The 23,135-nt window shown below is 34.6% G+C and overlaps 2 protein-coding genes and 1 long non-coding RNA gene across 5 annotated transcripts; 2 read left to right on the top strand and 1 right to left on the bottom strand.

Annotated features, from left to right (window-relative positions):
* Positions 1-6,584: 6,584 nt before the first annotated feature.
* On the top strand, positions 6,585-10,760 carry LOC116032363 (sodium/calcium exchanger NCL2-like). Of its 2 annotated transcripts, XM_031274882.1 has the most exons (9): positions 6,588-7,143; positions 7,762-7,977; positions 8,269-8,453; positions 8,737-8,882; positions 8,976-9,240; positions 9,363-9,508; positions 9,593-9,851; positions 9,936-10,220; positions 10,318-10,760. In XM_031274882.1, exons 1-9 carry the CDS (start codon positions 6,777-6,779, stop codon positions 10,570-10,572), a joined length of 2,124 nt encoding a protein of 707 aa, XP_031130742.1. In that variant the 5' UTR covers positions 6,588-6,776; the 3' UTR covers positions 10,573-10,760. The 2 variants fall into 2 exon arrangements, with proteins under 2 accessions (XP_031130735.1, XP_031130742.1); XM_031274875.1 differs by having other exon boundaries at positions 6,585-7,143; positions 9,593-10,220.
* Positions 9,929-15,687, bottom strand: LOC116032377. The gene is made up of 3 exons (XR_004100753.1): positions 15,557-15,687; positions 14,477-14,639; positions 9,929-10,568 (listed from the first exon to the last, which is right to left on the bottom strand). It is a non-coding gene; the product is annotated as an uncharacterized LOC116032377 (long non-coding RNA).
* A 425-nt stretch (positions 15,688-16,112) lies between these two features.
* LOC116013682 lies at positions 16,113-21,859 on the top strand. Of its 2 annotated transcripts, none has more exons than XM_031253580.1 (3): positions 16,113-16,375; positions 16,791-17,095; positions 21,275-21,859. In XM_031253580.1, the coding sequence occupies exons 2-3, from the start codon at positions 16,802-16,804 to the stop codon at positions 21,614-21,616; spliced, it is 636 nt and encodes a 211-aa protein (XP_031109440.1). In that variant the 5' UTR covers positions 16,113-16,375; positions 16,791-16,801; the 3' UTR covers positions 21,617-21,859. The 2 variants fall into 2 exon arrangements, with proteins under 2 accessions (XP_031109440.1, XP_031109432.1); XM_031253572.1 differs by having other exon boundaries at positions 21,272-21,859.
* Positions 21,860-23,135: the final 1,276 nt, after the last annotated feature.

The raw sequence follows: 23,135 nt of genomic DNA, 5'->3' as shown, positions 1-23,135 counted from the left end.
AATAATTAATTACAGGTATATAATTTATTAACTGCGTGCAATTACATAATATGTTAAGTACAATTCAAGTATATATAATATTTTAATTGTTGTAGTTGTAATAGGTACATAATTTATTAATTGTATGTATATAATATGTTAACTATATGTACATAATATATTAATTTTAGTAGATACATAATTTATTAATGGAAGGTATATAATACGTCAACTGGTACATAATCTAAATGTTGTTTTAAACTAATGCTCAGAATGCAATATGGATTCTAACCCATGGTATAACAATTGTAACTCATAAGGCCGAACCTAATTAACTAGCTGGCTTGGAGATTAAAAATTAAGTGTGACAAATCATTATCAAATCTAAAATACTTGAATCGTTTACTAAACATGATGAACGATTTGTTCTACCATATACAATACACTTGCTGCATCCTACTTTTTACATTCTATCTTCTTTATTTTCATATCTTTTTCCAATTAGCATTATGAGGTTCTCAAAGGTCTGACTGTCTGAGTAGGCACGTGAGTGAAACGAATTGAAGAAAGAGAAACAAAAGTAGTCCAAAGAATATAATGTCTCGAGTATAACAAAATTATATTCAGCGTAGAAAGAGTACGGATTTTTACTAAATAAAATTTTTATCATATCAATAATATATACAATCCAATCCTGCATGATCATTGGGACTTCAGCTCTGAACCCATCATGTTCATCAGTTCATCACATGATAGAGAAAACAGATAGAAGCTAAGAGAACCAAGGCAAAAGAATATAATGGATTTCATCACTTTAAAATATAATGATTTTATATTGTGTATTATTAATTTGTTTTATTTGATCGAGAATCAAGATGGAAAGGCTGATGACTGATGAATTTTCATCATTGTTATTGAAGAAAATTATATTCGGTATGTACTACAGTATAGTGTCCCCCCTCATGTATCTAATTTAATTATAGGTTTATCCAGCGAAACTATTTCACGAATCATTATTCATAGAATGAGTAAGGTCAATATAGAAATATAATATTTATACTAAAATATATAATACTAATCAGAAATAAATTATTTGTTATTTATAAAGGAAGTGTAATTCTTTTAAAGAGAAATAAATTATTTGTTATTTAGAAGGGAAGTGTCATTCTATCTGTCAAATCGGTCATTAATTAGGGGATCGAATGAATTAAATTCAAACATTAAATGTTGATGTGGATGTAATTTTTCAAATCCATCTTTAACAAAAGTTAGATGTTAATTTATCTCAAATTTACTTCAATCCTCCAATATGCTCCTGGTTCACCCCTAGTTATTGGATTTGGTGTGAAGAGTTATTTGATGCACATACACGTACTACACTAATGAATTGTGGGAAAAATAAAGTAAAATAGGAAATGAATAATGAAAGTAATTAATTAAGCTTATCCGATCCGATCCTCTTATAGATCATAGAAAAACGTGATGAAAAGAAAGAATCAAATTAAACTACCAAACAAATGAAATGGGTGGCAGTGCAGATGAGATGGATTGAATAGGAGAGTCCCCATAGATGCATATATAGCTCAGATATGAGAAAGGGGCATGTACATTTCTCAAATTTCTAAGCTAAGAAAAAGACATAATGATCGATTTGCACAGACTTTTGGAATGCCATATGATGGATACAAGGTTGTCAGAAAAGAGGCCAGGCCAGGGAATCTTTGTTTGTTTAGTCATTAGTTTTTCTAAGTGTGTGTTTTGGAATTTAAGCAGCTATCTAGCTAGCTGTAGCCTGCATGCAGTGTGCAGATGGCCTGACCTTGGCCTGGGCATGCAATACATACAAGAAGATCAGAGGAATTGAAATTTGTTTAATTTGTAAAAATGTATGTGAAGGAGAATATTTGTTTTGTTGGTTAGGAAGATGCCTTTGCACAATGTTTACTCAGATCTGATAAAAGATACCCTAGACTAATCCTAACCTTCAAGTATCTACTTTAATAGTCCCTAGAAGATGTAAATTAAGGTTGCATAATTATTCCGTTCCCGACCCTACCTTATTGTGTGCACAAGGAGCCTAACCCACATCCTACTCCAACCTAGGGACTAGGGAGTCCAACTTCAATGTGTTTGAGGTGGACATGAACTCTCGCACTGCCACCTCCAGACTCCAGTCATGACTTTAGATCAGGTGATCAACTACTATGTTAATCTCGGGGACGACAACATGCATCTTTGATTTGCTGGGAATATATGCCAATAAACAACTCTTGATTGAGTTAAATTTGACACCATGTGATTATATCAAACTAATTAACTGTCTGACTAACTTGGTTGGGAATCACTCCGCTAAGAAGGCATCTACAGAGTATGATAAAAATATAACCCTTTAATTTTAATTGTATGAACAATATTTTTATTATTTTCTAGTTTACTCCATATTCAAAATCGTTTCATTTTTTAGTGAGCTCGAATTGAACTTTTAAAACAAACCTCAAATCACACTGCATGCCATGGTTGTTGATTTGGACGCATGGTTATTTAATTTGACGGAGATTATAACACTTGAACTAGAAGAAGGAGGGAAAAAACAAAAGGTCTTTAACATCGGGTGCCACTAGATCACAAGGTCTTTGACAAACAAAAATCGCCTTAATTAGCAATAACTTGCTATAATAAATCATCTTCGAATTTAAAGCGAAAAGGAGCATAGTTCTTCTTTTCTTCTTTAGCTTGAGAGTTTATATGAAGAGGGTTTTAGTTTGAAAGTGTAATTATTCTTTCTTAATTATTTCAGACAATTACCAAAGACCTTGTGGTCCAGCGGCATAGCTGTGGCCCTCCCAAGTGAGAGGTGTGCTTCAATAGGTTGAGATAAGTATGTATGAGTAGATACTACATTGTACCAGAGTCTATTAAAAAAACGAAAGTTATTACAAGTCGTTACAGAGTTAATAGTACTTTAAAAAAAAAATTAAAATTGAATTTAATATGATAGTGGTAATTAATAAGGTTGTGTGTGGGAGAGGTTTTACCTTTACTTCCACTACACCTTTGGCAGTTGAAATGAAGTTTTGGTCCCAATCTAATCATTGGCCACTTAGCTTCTTCTTTCCTCGTATACCATGCATTATTGCAACCTCCGATCCACCACTTACCAACCTTAATTATCACCTCTACATATATATTATTTTCATTCTTCCTTTTCCTTTGTTATATCCATTCTCAAATTCCACATATCAATAACTCATAACCCCAAAGGCAAATCGCGCTCATATACCAATTATCAAGATCAAATGTTTATTACTACGTTAAAAATTACAGTTAGTAGAAAATGTATAACATCACATTTCAATAGCATGATACTAGACTCGATCGCTAAGATGGTCCAACATTTTCTATTCATCCATATTTATTAAATTTGGCGAACATTAAACTCAAGCTTTTGTTTTCAAAAAAAACTTAAGCTTTTAGTAATGTTGTTGAACTTAAAAGATTAGTAGACCCATAACTGATTCTAGATATAAGGTCACATTGCTAATTTCATTGTTTCAATAAATATTTTCTCTTTTGAAAATTTTTATTTATTTATTTATTTCTGTGTTCCTTGAATTGGAATCCAGGTTTCATCGGATCTATAAACTTGGGCCTTCAGTTATGAATTGAATTGGTATCGTCACAGCTTTGGGCTCTAGCAAAATAGGCCCACAATTAGTAACCACATCCATATGGCCCATAGACCCAGAAAAATCAATTTCTTGCAAAATCAAATAATTTTTCAAAAATTAATTTTTCAATTAAGAAAATGTCTTCTTTTTTTTTTTTGGTAAATTCACCAGTGAGTTCGCTCCAGGAGGCACGGAAGCTAGCCTAGGGAGGGATCATCACTTATGAGAATCGAACCCGAGTTCTCCCAAAATGCTTCCCCACAAAAAGAACTTACTTGCCACTTGAGTTACCACATTGGGTTAATATCTTTCTTTTATGTGATACTTCCGCCGCCGGTTAAGAAGGGTGATTCCCATAAGTTATTTTCCTTATTTCCAAACACACCATAAACCTACCTTCTAATTCCCTATTAAATAATGGTATCAATGAAATTAGAATATTAGAGTTGTATATTAGAATATTACTAGTGGTTAGAAAATAGAGAAGAGTATCCAAAAAAGAAAAAAGGATCGGCTGACCTGCCTAGCCCATAGGCCTTGAAGGAAGATTGAAATCTAAGAAAGACGATTTAGGTGCATATTCAATTGAATCGTTCAAGTTGATCGAGTTGTCTATGATGAATTGGATGATGAAGCAAGTTGTATATCAATTGGGCTAAAGATTTTGAATTAATTTGGAGTAAGTTAATTTATTTTAATTTGCCTAATTAATTCAATTATTATTAGGTCAAAACGTGTTGCAACATGTTCAATAGTTATACCATAGACCCGAATTTACCTTTCAAGATGGACTCATCAGTCATCACAATTAAATATTTAAATTGTGAATATTCAGTATGTAAATTGTAAACATTCAGTATATAAACTGTGAGGAGAATAATTTGCCCAACACATTTGCCCCAATTATGTTTCTGCCAAGACAAATTAATTGAAAGTGGCCTGAGGTCCCAAAAAACAAATGAAAGTGGCATGCAGTTGGCATGACTAAACAAATTTCGTTTTTGGAGTCTTAAATAATAGATTTATTAGTTTTTTTCTTCAATAAAAAATAAATTTATTGCAACCACAATAAAGAAAATAAAGACGGAAGAAGGATATAGACTTATCCCTAAACAAAAAGAAGAAGAAGAAAAAAAAAGGCCTCAAATAGGTCCTTAAACTTTACACCAAAAGTCAATTAGGCGCTTAAATTTTTAAAAAGTGCAATTAAATCCTCAACCATGTTATTTTTGGTCAAATAAGTCAAATTTACCGGTAACGGATTATTGGTAAAATCTTACTGAAAAACATCACCATCGACCAAAAGGTCGCCTTCTTCGTAGAAGGCAAGCAAAGAAGGCAACCTTTAGAACTAGTACTGGCCGCCTTCTCTAGTAGATGGCGATCGACGACGACCAATCCGTTGTTGAATTTTCGCTGGATTGATGCCTGAACTAAAATGACCTGTAATCACAGGTCATTTACCGGTTCTTGGGTTTCATTGTCTCAATTTGACGTGTTAAAATGTGTAATTACACTTTTTAAAAGTTTAGATGCCTAATTGACTTTTGGTGTAAAAAAAATTCAAAATAATCATCAAACTACACACAAAAGAGTTAAACTATCTAACTCAAAAAGTGTAATCATGTCCTTCAACTATCAAACATTATATAATTCAACTAAATTTGACATGTTCCTCAAGTCATCGCTGACGTGACAATCATTCTATTAAAAAATTAATTTATTTTAATAATTCTTAATAAAATATTGTTTAAAAAAACAAACACACACACCCCTACCCGTCTTCAAGCCAGAGACGAAGGCGGGTCACACCCCCCCCCCCCCACCTCCCCCCTTTTTTTATTTAAAATATTAAAATAAATTAAAACAATTAAAACAATAATTTTTAATATGATAACCACCATAGCAATGATGACCTGAGAAACATGTTAAATTTAGTTGAATTGCATAATTTTAGACAGTTGAAGTAACTAATTTAAACTTTTTCCTAAAAATATATGGTACTTACAAGTTACATCACTATAGTATGTAGTTGCAATATTCGGATCACGTTTCGTAAATCCACCTTTAATTTACCGCTGGTCTGATGTTGATGGATGGATAATATGATTGGTAAGATTGACGAAATCTCAAGGAGACAACCTACGGAGAGGTCAAAATCCAATGGGACATGAAAGGTAAGATTTAATGAATCAAAATTCGGCTTCCAAACATTAAAAGAAAAAAGAAAAAAAAAAACACTAATTATACTCCTCAAAACATATATATTCTGTCATGGCTTGCATGAATTGGTTGTAGGCTGACAATGAAATGCTTTCTTGAGATGCAAATGAGACAGATGTGTGGGAGACCAACTTGCATGTAGGTGTTGCGTGGGTGACACGCCTCAGGATTTCCTTACATGCATAAATGTCCTACATATACCAACCATTTTTATGCTTTTAATATTCCAAGGTGGGGAGAGCCGCCTCAAATGGCCTAACTGAAACTCGATTAGATCAATCTTATATGCAAGATGCAAATACCAATTAAATATTATCCAACCAGTTTCTTATCTACTGAAAGGGATGAATATTCAACTTCTTGGTCACAAGTTTTTCAAAGAATATGCACAGGACATGCATGGAATTGATCAACTCTGTCTTAAGAACAGGTTGTGGTTGCCATTTCTTCAAGTCTTAATAAGATGTCAAGTTCTGAAATATAATGGTCAACTATAATTATTATAAGTCTTTCACCCAACCAACCAGAATTCTCCGGGTATCTTGAGAAATGGCTAAACTATAGAAGGAGAAACTTGCAAGAAACCTCTCATTTTCTCATTCTTCAGTTTGCACACTTCATTCAGACCTAATTAAGCACCCTCTAACACAAGCAATTAATCAAACGTGTTGAGAGACTATTATGCAAAGAAAATGGGTGTCATTCGGAAATTGCAGTACAAGTAACAGAATTAACTAGTCAAGTTGCCAAACAAACCTTCCTAGAAACTCTTAATTATTGGCTTATCCAGTTGAAATAATCAACATTTAACAACTTGAGCTGCCAAATACTCAACTTATCATCTTCTTATAGCCTCTTATCTCCTTACCAGCACCAAATAAGTTGGGAAAAGTCCTGAGAGCAACTATGTATTGCCATGTTCTTTTTCTTCTATTGCTACAAGGGATTGGAGCTACAAGTAGACCTTTGCAGCAGAGTTTTAGAGAAGTGATTTCAGATGGCACTGATCACATTCAAGAGAGTTCTTCGCTTATCCGTTTATATGGAGAGGATTCTGCAGAGTTCTGCGAGCAAATGTATGGATTTCTTCCATGCTCTAACACTCTCCCAGGGCACCTCTTCCTTATCTTGGTTTATGAATATCTGTTATTCCATGGAGAATCCTATGTTGCCGCGGGAGGTGAACGGATATTCAAGATTCTTGGCCCTGGTGTCTTTGGTGCTAGTGCATTTCAGATTCTTGGATTTCTACCTGAGACTTTGATACTCCTAGGTATCTTGCTTTCATCTCTTGCTTCAAAAACATCTAAATTTATCTTTAGGCTTTAAACTCTGATGGTTTGGAAGATTTTGTCTAATGTGATCAATGTTGTGGTGAGCATTGCTCCTTACTTTCAGCCAGTGTTGCAAAAATCCTGCCTAAGCACCGGTTAATCAGCGCCTAGGCGCTAGGAGCTGGCTAGTCGCCTAGCGTATCACCATAATCGGTGGTCTAGGCGGCTGGTCGGCTAGGCCGCCTAGTAAGCCGATTACCTATTGTTCTCTTCTTTTTTAAATGGGTTATTTCACTCAAAGCGACATCGTTTTGAGCGAAATAACCTAAATTGTTCAAACTCAAATTGTTTTTTAGATTAATATTTAATATTTTAGTATTAACTATTAAAGTATTAAATAATTTATAATTATCAAGTCTTAAAAAAATTTTAAAAAAAATTTTAAACAAATTTTTAAAAAATAAAAAATACACAAGCGCCTAGGCACCGATTAACCGCCGCCTAGGCACCCCCGAGTGCCCAAGGAGCGCTTAGCGGTTTTTTCAACCATGCTCTTAGCATTGGCATTTTCAAACTAAGACCATTCCAATAATTTTTACTTCTTATTTTGTTTCCAGCATCAGGCCTCTTGAACAGTGAAGAGGTTGCCCAAGAATATGTCTTAACTGGAGTGGGATTGCTAGCTGGAACAACAATCTTGCTTCTCACCATCATTTGGGGAACTTGTGTAATTGTTGGGAATCAAGAATTAAGAAATGACACCCAATCTCAACCTCCATCCCATTCAGAAGACCAAAAAACCCATCTAGAGGCATTTCTATCACGATCGAAAGGTCAGCTCCTTATATGCACATGAGTCAAAGCACACTAAAAAATTGAATCCAATCAATTAGCTAGTCTAACTCATGGCCTTATAAATCAAAATGTCTCTCTTATATTTTCAATGTGGGACTCTCAACACCTAATATATCAGGCTATATATTATCTTCCTACATATGACATAGTTATTACAGTCCGTAATCATGAAATTCAACTTGACATTTTTTGTTTACTTTAAGTCCTAAATTGTGGTCTAAACTCCAAGTAATTGGTTTAATTTCAGAGTTTTCTTGTTTTGGTTCTAGGTCCTGGTGTGGTCACAGATTTGGAGACATGCAAGACAGCAAGGATAATGGTATCTTCAGTGATACCTCTCGCGATCATGCTAATTCTAAGAGTTCCTAGTTACTTTTCTTCATGGGAGCAACTAACAATCCTGATCTGTCTAGTTGTCTCTGTTGTGTTCCTGCTCCTTTACTTCTTCTACCAGGTATTCTATTCTTATACTGTGAGTTTGAGTTTCATGTATCCACCATGTTGGGCAGAGGCCCTTAAAGGGCCAAGTCCAGCAATTGGTGGCTAAGGGGATTGGGGCAGAGGCCAGTGAAGGGCCAAGTCCATCATCCTACCTCTCGAAAATGTGGTGGTATATATAGAAATAAAGTTGCGTCTTTGCTACGAGCTATAACTTTTGACGTAGTGATAAGTGTTTGATCAAACGCACCAGCAAGCACTTATCTTTCGGTGTCTTCTGTACATTTTTACCTCTACAGATTTGTCAGCCATGGATCCAGAAAAGGAGATTAGAATATGTAAAGCATGAGCACCTGGTAGTGGACATACTCAAGCATTTGCAGAACCAAGCCATTGGGAAACTCCTTACAGAAGATGGCACCTTAAATGTACCTGCAATAAAAAAGCAAGTTTCCATTTAGTTAAAAGAAAATCATATGTAATTTTCTATTTCTTGTTTACTGGGAAGAATTACCATACTGATGCTAACTTATTGCAGGTTATTTGACGAAATTGATCAAGACAACGATAGCTTTATATCGGTCCTTGAGCTGAAGGAACTCTTAAACAAAATCAGATCAAGGAAGTTAAGAGAGGACAAGGATCACATAACACAAGAGATATGGGGGGATTTGGATCATGACTCCGATGGCAAGATAACCTTGGAAGAATTTATGGAAGGATTCGAAAAATGGATAGGTGAAACAAAGCAGACAATGAATAGGCGGTATCACTCTACAAGATCTTTAAAAGATTTATACGAGGTATATTACCTGGCTAGTCACATGGAGAATATGAATTCCTAATTCAGAAACCTTATAATTAATGATATCTTAGTCCTTTTGTTTTGCTTTTCTTTTCTTTTTCTTGCAATTTCCTCTTTCAGATACTCAAACCTTGGATTCAAAAGAAAAAAGAAGAACATGAAATGACGAAGCATATTATATCAGTTATCCTTAAACATGTTCAAGATTCTGCTATAGGAAGCCTCTTGACAGAAGATGGGAAACCAGATACGAATGCCATAAAAAGGTGAAGATTCTGATCAGATCAACACATTAAGCTTTGCTTAATTCTTTCTGATATTAACCTGTTAGTTTCCGCATCACATCACAGACTATTTGAAAGCATTGATAAAGATGGAAATAGGGTCATTACACGTTCTGAGCTGAAAGAACTGATAAATAAGATCAAGTTTGGGATAGTACCTTCAAATGCCGAAGAAACAGTGGACAAAATAATGGAAGAACTTGATGCAAGCGGAGATAAACTGATCAATGAGGATGAATTTGTTAATGGATTATGCAAATGGCTACATATTACCAACAAGCATGTTCCCAGTACAGTGGAGTCCAAAGATGATGTCTATTATCAAGTAAGGAAAAGTATAATCTTTTTCTTAGTACATACCATTTTAATCTCAAGATATTTGTTCAACTTTCTTTACATAAATTTGCAGAAGAACTTGAAAACAATTGACAGGCTGCTAGAGAATCGCCTTGATGGGTCTACACTTGCCTGGACTAAGGCCATAATGCTTTTGGCTCTTGGAATAGCTATGCTAGGCCTTCTAGCAGAACCTCTTATACAGAGTGTACAGAATTTATCTGCAGCTGCAAATGTTCCTTCATTTTACATATCATTTATCTTAGTCCCTTTGGCTACAAATGCCAGAATTGGCATCTCAGCCATCAAAGAAGCCCGTCATAAGAAACAGAGAACTACATCCTTGACTTTTTCTGAGGTATGTCCAATTGCCTCCCTCCCATGAATTGCAAAAGTAAAACCTGTATGTCTCTACATGTAAATATTGAACTGTTGGGTTTCCTTTACTCTTGCAGATTTATGGTGGGGTATTCATGAACAATGTGTTAGGCTTCTGTGTTCTTCTTTCGCTGATCTATTTTCGAGGATTATCATGGCATTTCTCAGCTGAAATACTGGTTTTGCTTATGGTTTGTGGCATAATGGGATGCCTTACAAGTTTGAGCACCTTCTTCCCAGTTTGGACATCAGCCATAGCATACTTGCTTTATCCCTTGTCTTTGGTCTTGGTTTATGTTTTTGATGATTCTTTCAATTCTTTCTCTACCTAAATGTAATTGAATGAATTTTGCATTAAAAAAAAAAAAAAATTTGAGCAAAACAGTTTGTTAATATAGGAAATAAAGTTTATGTTCATCCTTCTCACTGTGTTTTCTACAAAAAATTTCTTGGTATATGTGGTTCCTCAAATGGTGAAGGTTTAAGACCTGATAAGGCAGAAGTAGAAAACTTATTTGAATCTGAGTATACTTTGTTACACTTGTCTGTGCATTGAATATCTTAGAGCCATGAATGATTAAGCATGATTTTGGCATCTTACAACCCTGATTGGGTTTACACAGATCATTCAAAGCATGACAAGATTGATATTTTATTATGCCACAATTGTTATCTATTCTGCCCAGCATCAAAGTGAAATGGTTCTATTGTCCATGGTCTTGGAGTTTGGTTTCAAACACAAGACAAAACACTCATTAGTTGCAGAACCTAGAGGCACATATGATTCCAAAGAATTCATATCAGCATTGAGCAGCCTAAGCATCTCTATCAACATTTAAAGACTATGAGAGGATAAGGAGCAGTAGTCCAAGCAGTGTCGAACACTGTATGTTATGTTCATATCTCTGTATCCAGCTCCGATACCATTTCAAGCTTATAGCTCTGATAACATACAGTGTTCGACACTGCTTCGACTTTTATCAGATGTTGGTGTTGTGTATGTTTTATTAAGGATTGGAAAGACATTATCTAGCATGTAAGACAATGACTAGAAACAATGAATATTCTAAGTTTCTAACTAGGTTAAAACATCAAAAGGCAGCAAGTAGTTCTATCATTTCTATTGTTAAAAAAAAAAAAAAAAAAAAAAAAAAAAAAAAAACCAAACAAACAAACAAAAAACACTGCAATGCTGCAATCTCAAAATGTGACTTAGAATGCAATGTTAGAAAGATAGTATATGCACACAGCATATAACACACTTTTACCGTCAACTCTTAACATAAAAATATAAAATGGAGAGACAAGAGATTACACAATCAATTTTTATATGCATTCACACCATACTTCTCTCATTATAGACTAGAATTTATTGTATTACTTTAAAGTAGGCCATATTAGAACCCCATCAAATTTCCTATCCAATTAAACACAACATAAAATCCAATGCAAAAATGATTTAAAATGGCTCAAACTGATCAACTCTTCTCAATAGCCAAGTTTATTCATATTTTTCCGAATACAAATATAAGCAATACATGGATAACCACTAACACCAAGTATTACTCAAAGGGATGTATATTAACTTTGGCTCAAATGAAAAGAACTCAAATATTATATTAGTGAAGATGCTAATCGTGAATCAAACACATGTAGAGTATAAACAGGCGCACAATGGCATATCCAAATGCATAAGCCTCTAAAAATGCAAAAACATAGGCATATCCAAATGCATAAGCCTCTAAAAATGCAAAAACATAGACGTATCCAAATGCATAAGCCTCTAAAAATGCAAAAACATAGACGCTATGTGTTTGATTCACGATTAGCAAGTATTACTCAAAGGGATGTATATTAACTTTGGCTTAAATGAAAAGAACTCAAATATTATATCAGTGAAGATGCTAATCGTGAATCAAACACATGTAGAGTATAAACAGGCGCACAATGGCATATCCAAATGCATAAGCCTCTAAAAATGCAAAAACATAGGCATATCCAAATGCATAAGCCTCTAAAAATGCAAAAACATAGACGTATCCAAATGCATAAGCCTCTAAAAATGCAAAAACATAGACGATTTTCGGGCAGCATTTTTTATTCAAAGGGGACAGAGCTTTAGAGGGTGGATAGTGAATCCAAGGTCCAGTTTGGACTTTCCCACAAGTCATAACATTGTCCTTCCTTTGCTCTCTTTAAGCAAGGACATATTGAAGTTTGTTGAATTTGCATCTTCAGTCCAATTTTGTTGTCAAAATTAAATTCCATGAATACCAACAATGACGCCAATGAAAGAAAGTATGGAAAAAAGTATTAGGATCAACTATCTACAGGAACACATAGAGGCAAACAATGGTCGGGTGTTCATGCTCTTTAGAGAAAAATGCATATCTAGGCTTTATATGAAATAATAATTTAAGGAAGAAAAATGTAAGCAACTAAGCATGCAAAGCGTTGATCTTAGCTTACTTGTGAGCCGTGGCACAAAGAGGGTGATGTGGTTGGGGACTAGGGGAGAGAGAGTGGTGTGAGCCATTACGTCTCAAATTGAAATCTTTTTAGTTGCTACAATACAGCTTGCAATTGAATGTCGTGTTTTAGTATCTCTCTAAATAGGTAGTAATCTGTTTAATAGACAAAATTTAATGTTCCCTCCATCCCATTTGTATGTCATATTTCTTTTATGGGATGTTCAAAAAGACCAATCATTATCAAATTTCAAATGACACTTAATGCAAAACTTTCCAAAATACCTTTCATTATAAAAGATAAAGAATGCAAATATGCAATGATAGAGGTAGACCCTTCATTACTTCTTTTTAGCTAAAGCATGGGGTAAATACAATAAATGAATTTCTCTTAAATTCTCTCTCAATTAAATGGAATAATTTTTTGAACATCACGTAAAAGAAATACGACATAAAAAGGGATGCAAGGAACACTAAACTTTGTGCATTGAATGGATTACTGCCTAGTTATATATTTAGAGAGAAAGAGATAAACTAAAACACGATAACCACTACAAGCTCAGTTTCGGCAACTAAAAAGATTCCAATTTGAGACGTAATGGCTCACGCTACTCTCTCTCCCCCATCCCTAGCCACGTTACTCTCTTTGTGCCACGAGTAAGCTCACCGCTTTGCATGAAACTCTTTGTGCCACGAGTAAGCTCACCGCTTTGCATGAAAACAACTCAAGTATTTTATCTATACATATATTTTTCTTCCTTAAATTATTATATAAATCCTAGAGAAACATTTTTCATTGAAAAAACCTGAATACCCAAGTAACCAAACCATCATTTGCTTCCATGTGTTCCTGCAGATCGTTCATCCTAATGCTTTTTTCCATACTTGCTTTCACTAGTGTTATTGTTGGTATTCATGGAATCCTGACAACAAAAGTGGATTGGAGATACAAAATCAGCAACCTCCAATATGTCCTTGCTGCAAGAGATCAAAGGAAAGACCAAGTTATGACTAGTGGGGAAGTCCAAACTAGACTTGGATTCACCAACCGTCGGGCAGCGCTCTGGCCAACTCCATCCACTTTGCATAAAAAATATCCTTCTATAGTGAAAATTGCCTCTGTTTTTGCATTTATTCTAGCATATGTGTTTAGATATGCCTTTACGCGCCTGTTTATATTCTACCTCGATTTTGTTCATGACGAGCATGTTCATCGAGCACACAACACATGCTTAATATGCACACATCAAAATGCTCTATATGCACACGCGGGTTTTTAATTCCCCTAATTAATCTCATCAATAGATCTATTTTTTTAATGTACCAGTTTGTTCTCTATTATATTTTCAATGCAGACTCTTAACATGACCATTAGTATATTAATATATAAACATTTATCACATGGACAGTTGGACACTAATGTATTACCATATGAAAGTAGAGTATTATACTATTACAATTGGAATATTATTAATAAGGTGCATGAGTGCATCTAGCAACACGCATCCATGTCTTACTCTATATTGGATAGTCAGGAAATGAAAGACTACTCATTGTATACACTGTCCGCAAAAAGTGGGCACTCAATGACCAAAGCAATGTGAAATTATTTAGTGCATCATTTTTACAAACGTCATAGTTATATTGCTCTTCAAGATATAAAACAAAAAAAATGAAGAACAAAAATGAAATGTGAAACATTGGAAGATAACAAAAAAAAGAAGGGGGAGGGGGGGCAGGAAACTAACATAGTAACATGGTAGTTTACCATTTCCAAAGGAGTGTTGTTCAATATCCATGGCTCATAATGCAAATTTCAAGGTGCCACTCTGTTTCCACCAAGGTTGAATATATCTCAGAAGGCTAGTATATCCCCACCTAGTTCGCCAGAAGGACTCAAAGTCCAGAATTTTCTGAATTATTCTAAGTTTCTAAAAGACCAACAGAGAGAAAAGATGCCAAAATTAATAATAAAATAAAACACAGGTTGCACAATAAGTTATTTTGAGTGGGAACTATATGCATGCTTGTAACTGTTAAGCTAACAAAAGCACTTAAAAAAGAATTGGATAATGCTGATGGAATATATAGAGGCATCACATCTTCAGATGTGCAACAATCCTCAAGAAACTGCAACTAACAGAACATTTTCACTAAACAACCCATAGAATACATTTCTAACACCAATTTATTGTCCTGGAGTGCCTTAATCAACAAACACATTATTTCAATGGGTTCTTCCTACCAAGTACCAAAGCACACAAAATACATTTGCACATTTATTTTCTAATTCAAGAGAAAACATGATAATAAATTCAGCTGATCTTCATCACTATCACTATCAAATATCAATAATTTCCTTATACCGTAGTTGAATTTTCATTGGGCTTTCTTAGATTGCACTACCAGTCTATCTTGGCAAATTTTTATTTGTAAATCCTGGAACTTCAAAATTGATTTTCTAGATCCTTGAACTCAAGATTTTTTTCTCCCCAAAGCGGTTGTTAACTCTCCCTTATTCAGGGGATATTTCAACAATTCAATCCCTGAACTTCGCTCCTCCTCAAGCTCGACAGACACCCTAAGCTTTGAGGACAATTCAGTTTTCTGTCGCTAAGAGAAGTCATGATACAGTATGATAGTAATAAACTAAACAATTGTTCAGTTTGTAGCTACCATGCAGGTGAACCATAAACAAGAAGTTAAGTTTATTAGGCGATTTATCAAATTACACTCAACAGTCAATCTCGCGTTCAGGAAATTTGAGCGACAAATTGAACTAGGGTTCTCATAAAAAGGAGCATAATCACGATTGCATATGATCGTTAATGGAAAGGGAAGTACGAACCTATGGTTGTCTGTATCAGCGTTGATGAAGATGTTTGAAGCTGCATCCTTTTAGATGACAAGGTTTACGGAGCGACTGAAATGAAAGTCACGTCTAGTTAGTACAATGGGTGTCTATGCACTAGAAGCAAGTAACCAGTTTAACTAATATTTTTGATAATTTGGGAGAAAATGTGACTTTAGAGATTATATAATTTGCTTTAATTTTGTTAAAATTATGCTTTAGTAGTTTCATTTTTAATTAATTTATGTTCAATAATCTTTTAAATGATATAAACTTTTTTTAATACTATCGACTCTATTACAAATTTGTGACTTCTTACTTGAGAGGACCACAACTATGCCGCTCAATTACAAGGTCTTTGGCATGATATAATTTATTTTTAAGAATATAAAATTTATATTTAACAATTTAACAAAATATACAAATACATTAAAACTAAATAAAAGACTTTAAAAAATTAGAAATAACAGCAGGGGTCAAAAAAAAAAAAAAAAAAAAAAAACTAACACACTAAAATGGTGGGAGGTGAACAATGCAGCGCTAACTCCGCTAAGTATGGCGTTGAACTGTTCATTTCTCACCATTTTTTCCCGCATTAGCACGCTCCGAGGAAGTTGTATCATTTTTTTCCCTTTGGTGTTTTGTCTTGCCCGTTGAGATGGTCTTACAGCTCCTCCGTTCCCGCAGTCCTCCACCGCTCCACGCGCCGGGAACTCTTAATCGAAGATTCGTAGATTTACAGCCCATCATAACTCTGCCATCACCACTGTTAATCCTCGCCCGGCACTCCGTAAGGGACTCACGGCGGCATCTCAGGTTCGAACCAATCTTCATTATTGTTCAACTTTATTCAATTATTCTCTTAGTTAGTTTTCCATATTCAATTATTCTCTTAATTATTTCGTATTGTATTTGTATGTATGTAAGTATATGGAAGTATATAATTATTCTCTTTAACACCCCTAGGAAATGGAAGTAAAAAACAAGAGAGGGAAGAAGATTGGAACCGGTAGAAGAAGTAATAATAATAACGGGGCTGTTAAAGTTTGTTGTTATTAGATATTTTCCTTCTTCGGAAATAGAGATTGTAATGGGATTATGCTTGAAAATTAATCAAATTGTTATCTCTTTTCTCTCAATTATCTCTTTACCCTCTCTGCTCTTCTTCTTAGTCCTTCAATTATCTTTTTTTTTATGCTTATATTTACTGTGGCATTACAAATGGTATCAGAGCCCTCATCCATGGAAGCTCAAAACCCTACCACCACGGAAGCTCGAATGGACAAGCTGGAAGCCCATATGATGGAGTTGAGCCGCGAAATTGATACAGGATTTCAAGCTATTCAGGAGAAATTAAGAGTGGAGCTGTCCAATTTCAGAGACGAGGTGATGGAGGCTCTCAGATCCGCTCCTATGGTGGTGGCTCAAACTCCAGGGTTATCTTCAATCCATGGGCAAGATGTTCAAATTCCAAGTGAAGAGCTAGTGAAGATCGACAGAGATTTCGATGTAGTAAAGACAGACCCAAACGTTGAGGTAAGTGACTGGGCTGCTCCTTCTTAGTTGCTAATGACATAATTGGAGGAACTTAGTGACATTAAAGGAAAAATTAAAGTTCAAGTTACTGCTCAAATAGTAGAGTTACCAACCCCTGTTCATTGTGTAGTAATGGTCTAATGGATCATTTGGGTATGCATAAGGTGATGAACTGCGATGAAATTGTTGGGGTGGATTATGTGATTTTGGGTGGAAAATTTTCAGGAGTGAACATTGACTATGCATTTGTTGTAGGAATAGTTTTAACTACTATGGGGTTGGTGGTGAGAGCTGAAGTGGAACAATATGTGTTACATGATGGTCCTAAAATGCCAATGTACAGAGAAACTACTTTTGATCCGGGAGGAATGTTTAAAACTATAGTTCAGGAGTTGTTAATCTTCTTAAATCCTAAAGATATTGGTAAAGTGTTGGTTAAAAATGAAGCATTGCTTGAAAATGGGAATAGACTGGAGAAAGCTCCTAATGGCCTAGTGTGGCAGAGGGTGAACAATGATTTACTGGAAATAAATGAAGGGGGTGAGCTAGTGTCACTGTCTGATATATCAACCGGTGTCATGAATACGCATGCAAGGCTTTTGTTTACTTTAAAGAAAGAAGCTATCAAGAGGAGATGAATCTATGGTTTGAATGAATTTGAGAAGCATGAGGGACTGTCAATTTTTAGATTGATTCTGAATAGGTTTAATGATACACTAGTGAGGATTTTGCTTCTTGTTGCTGTGATATCATTTGATTTTGCTTGGTATGATGGATACAAAGGTGGTGAGAGGGGGATCAATGCGTTTGTGGAGCCTCTGGTGATATTCTTGATTTTGATTGTTAATTCCATAGCAGGGGTTTGGCAGGAGAACAATGCAGGGAAAGCTTTGGAAGCTTTGAAAGAGATCCAGTCCAAGCATGCAACTGTGATTCGCATGGGGAATAAAGCTTCTAGCTTACCTGCTAAGGATGTTGTTCTAGTGGACATTGTTGAGTTGAGTTGATTGATAAAGTGCCGACTGAGTATTGAGTTTAATTGGCTTAACCCTCTAGCTTGAGCAGAGGCCCTTGACTAGAGAGAGTTCTCTGGGCCATTTGCAGAATAGAGATGGTGAGGTTGTTATAGACTCAAATAAGGAGGGGGACACAATTGAAGAAAAACAAGAGAAAGAAACATTTGAAATTGCTACACTGTTGAAGGCCGCAGAATGGAGTAACCTTGAGAAGATACAGCAGCTGCACTTAAAAGCTATAGGGAAGTTATTTGTTCAAGAATTCTGTGTGAACTCTGCTCAAAAAGAAGCAGTACATTTTGAATCAGATGTGCTAAAGAAGTTTGCTGAGGTTGAACCTATATCATGTCACTAACCATTTTCCTTGATTCATCCTTGGGGACAAGGATCTATTAGGGGGAAGGTACTGTAACACCCCGAGGAAATGGAAGTAAAAAAATAAGAGGTGGAAGAAGATTGGAACCGGTAGAAGAAGTAATAATAATAATGGCGCCGTTTCACTCCCTGTTAAGTTTGTTGTTGAGTTGTTATTAGATATTTTCCTTCTTAGTATAAATAGGAAATAGAGATTCTAATGGGGATTATGCTTGGAAATTAATCAAATTGTTATCTCTTTTCTTCTTCTCCCTCTTGCAAATTCTGCTCTTCTTCTTCGTCCTTCAATTCTCTATTTTTTTATGCTTATGTTTACTGGGGCATTACAGTATATTGCCTGAGATGCTTGGTAATTCACTTTCTGAGTTTCTGTTAAGTCTTCCTCATCCAATTGCTAAGTCTTCCTAAGATACGTGAGAATGCTTCCTTACTAATTAGCTAATTTCACATCCCTGAGAAAGTGAGAATGCTGCTTTATCTGATTTAGTGTCATTTTTAATGTTATTTCTCAGTGCAATCAGATTTAGAGTTTGATATAATGATAGTCCACAAGTACTACTTAGACCGTAAATGATAAATGATATATTATACCTAATGAATACGAAATTAGGATTCTAAATTAGTTAATGTGTGTGATGCTTGGGGAAAGAAAGGAGATATAACAGATTAACGGTGTAGTAATCTTACCAATCTATATCGAGACTATATTAACATTGTTCTTCCCAGTGGGCAGTGTCTTCACAAGATTACCAGTGTAGTTATTTAGTTAATGTGTGTCTCTGCTGCTACTTTTTAATTAACAAGAGTCTTGTTAATTGATTAGGAGTTAAATATCTATATATTATCTCTGTATATTTTCAGATTTCTCCAATTTTGTCAAAAATAATTTGCAAATGAGATTAACTAATGATTTGAATATATATTATTTGATTAGGAGTTAATCATCTATATATTATCTCTGAACTCCCGGTTTCCTGGACATGGCAACCTTTGTGTTTAAATCTCTGCAACGACTTTCTTTGATAATATCCTTGTACTCTTAGTTTCCTGGACATGTTCTCTCTGGTGCAATAATGGTCTGTGAGAATTATGGTGTCTGTTATTTACAATGCCTGAATGATTGCTTTTCTGTGTAGTAGACTGTGCTGAATGTTTAGTTCATTGCTGATTTGATCTTGTCTTTGTGGGTAATGTAACTTCAGTCTAAAGCCATTTGATTGCTTGGTTAGTACTACAAGATCAATCTTTTACCGAGTTATTATGTTATGCTACAGAACTCGGTCTTTTTTCTTTACAGCAAAGCAAAACCAGGATAGAACTTGTAACGTTTTATCTACATAACTCAGTGACTTCTATATCATATTCTGCGTACAGCGGATTTTTCATAACATCTTGAAAGGAAAGGGAAGAAGGACGAAGGTGGTTCTTACTTTGTCCTTCTTCCCTTTCAAGATTTTATATTGTCAGTCTCATGTTGGAAGAGAAAAGAAAGAAAAAGACTCAATTTTGTTTCAAAATCGTCAACCTCTAAAAGACTAAAACCAGTCCCAATTTTGTTTCAAAATTGTCAACCTCTAAAAGACTAAAACTAGTATAATGAGAGGCTTTAAACAACTTAGAAGTTGAAATAGGCAATAAATAATGCTGAAAATTAACCTTTAATAGTTTAATTTAGCCTAATATAATTCAAAAATACCAAATAAGTAATGTAAAATAAAAATTAAAGGAATAAAAATCAGCATCAAAGTGGCATAATTCTCCATTCTATTTCAAGCTATCTTTATCTTTTAAAATCATTTCATTATTCTTCAATCAGATTTAAAGTTTTCTCATATGAATATAAGACAAGTCTTGATAGGATTGATTTTGAGATTCATTTAACTTAGATACGCTAAGATGGACAATCCTTATATCGTGGACTAGAGTTCACAATGCACTGTGGACTTTGGTACATGTGTATCTGTCTTGTATTGTGAATTTTTGTGCCTCATGTTATAAAATTATGTATCTTAAAGGTATGAAATTTTTACTTGAAACAAATTAATAGTTGTGCAACACACAATATATAGTGCCTTATGTTATGAATTTGTGTGTCTAGTGCTGTGAAATTTGAACATAAATTCTGCACTTAAATCATATTTGAAAATAAGTTAATATATAACATGTGTGTGTCTTGTGTTGTGATTTTTTGTAACTTGTGTTATGAAATTTTATACCTTAATGCATGAATTTTGTACCTATAATAGATTAGTAGACTCACAATATGGAAAATCAGAAAAATTGCTGAATTCATTAAAATCTAAAGATCAAAACAACATCGTTTCGATTTAGAGACCACAATACTATGTGGACCTTGATCCACGATATAAATTGCCTAAGATGGAGGTTTACATCATCAATTCATCATGGTTTGGACTTTGGACCTTCTCTGCACATTATTTGAAGTAGATTAATTAATTGCTTTTGAGTTATTGAAAGCTTGTTGGATCTTCTTTAAAAAAAAAAAAAAAAAAAAAAACTTGTTATGGGCCCTAGTAATTGGGCTTTGGGGTTTGTTCTTAATGGCAAATTTTACTGTGGACCATGATTTATGTAGCATCATGGACCATGAGCTATGTATCACTTTAATTACATTTCAGTTTCATTTGACAATATTGCTATATTTTTTAGTTTCATTTTCTTTTCACACTAGTTTCATTTGATAATATACATTATTGCTTGAACTCTATTTTTTTGTTTCATTTCCCCGCGCACTAGTTTATGATCAAAGCTTTGAATGATGCAGAAGATGGTGGATGAATCAGACACTAGAGTTTTGGGATCATTTGATGCTGAAGCTGCTAAGCTTCAGGCCTTGGTGTATAAAGCTATTAATAATCTGGAAAGTAATAAGAATAAGAAGGAAATCAAAATTCCAGCCAATGAGAAAAAGAATCCGTTGTTTTGGAACGAGGAGGAAATGAAGGCACATAAGGCTAAACGGCAGAAAGAAATTGAATTATTGGATTGGCAAACTGAATTAATGGAGTGGCAAGTTGGATTTATGAGTCTGAAAGATGAATTAATGGAGGAGAACCTCGCAATTTTGAAGGAAGCAGGTCCAAGCCGGAGATGGCAAAGAAAGAAATAGGTGAAGGGTAAGAATGATGACACATTTGGCTTCAAAGTGGAGTGGCAATTGGTGACTGGATATTGCTCTAGCTAGCAACAACTGTGATCTACCTGAGAAATGCCAGGAAAACATAGATCGGTAGTTCAACAAAATAGGAAGCAAAGTTGCATTTATAAATTGATTAACGTAAGTCTGTAATCTCTCATGAATCTCTAAACTACCATTACAATGCCTTAAATTGCAAGGCCTTTTAGATTCCAATTTGGGCTCTCTATATGAATTGTAGAACTTTTGAGATATGAATTTACAGAACGCTATATGAATCTAATGGAAGCAGACTGTCTCTAGGTTATCAAAGGAATCCAGAACAATTTTATGTTGTCTTCCTGTGATTTAATTATTAATGATGTAAGTAAAGGAGTCAACTAGAGGATTTGCAAACTTCAGCCTTTTGTTTGCCAAGTGGTCAGTGAATCAACTATCATTGTCTGACTGTTGTTTGCTTTGATTCCCCATTTTCTTTTCTTGTTCATGTACTTCAGTTTGACATGAATTAATAAAAATTTTGTGATTTTTACTCATATATATATAATATTATAAGAAAAATATATGGTAACCCACAATTTTAAAAAATAAAAATAAAAACAATACTTATATATGCTTTTAAGCAGTATTGACTCTTTGTGATTCAACCTAGTACTAAAAACAAAAAAAAGTTTGTAGAGTTTTGGTATGGAAAAAATGTCTGTAGAATTTAGGCATATAAATAAAATTGTGAAGTTTAAACAAGAAGAAAATAAATTTCTAGAGTTAAGGCTAGAAGAAACAATTTATTAAGTTTATATCGGGAGTAGGGGTGTAAATGAGCCGAGCGGTTCGCGAGCCGCTCGGTCAAAGCTCGGCTCGAGCTTGGTCAAATTCGAGCTGGAGTCGAACTCAAGCGGCTCGTTTAATAATCGAGTCGAGCTCGAGTTATACTGTCTTAGGCTCGTGGCTCGTCGAGCCGCGACTGCACTTATAATAAGAGACTTTGAATCAAAACATCCTTATGTCAATGACGGAGAAGAAATGATTAAAATAGCTGAAAATTACTTAGGCGGAACTGCTAGAGCAGCATGGGAAGCTTTTAAACTAAAATTTCCTGATAAGCTTGCAGAATTAGCAATGCAAGGAAATAGTATACACAACTTTGCTTATCAAATACACACACTTCTCACTGGAAGAGAAGCAAACACAGGCTTAACTATAAGGCAAGCAGAAGCCATGAGAGATCTAGAACAAATCCAATTGTATGATTGGCATAAGGTTATAGATTTCTTAATAGACTTTTTATCACTAGCTTGCACCTCTGGAAACTATTTCTCTAAAGACCTTGGAGAAAGACTTTTTTCAAAATTACCTGGACCTTTAGGAAAAGAAATCCATGATTCTTGGAACTTAATACCTAAAGAAGAACTTTTTGATAACATGGGAACTAGAATTCAACATGTTATTAGTGAACTTAANTGGGGACAAGGATCTATTAGGGGGAAGGTAC

This window comes from Ipomoea triloba, chromosome 1, assembly GCF_003576645.1.
Source record: "Ipomoea triloba cultivar NCNSP0323 chromosome 1, ASM357664v1".
In the NCBI taxonomy this organism is placed as follows: Eukaryota; Viridiplantae; Streptophyta; class Magnoliopsida; order Solanales; family Convolvulaceae; genus Ipomoea; species Ipomoea triloba.
This window is presented reverse-complemented; position numbering and strand designations above follow the sequence as displayed.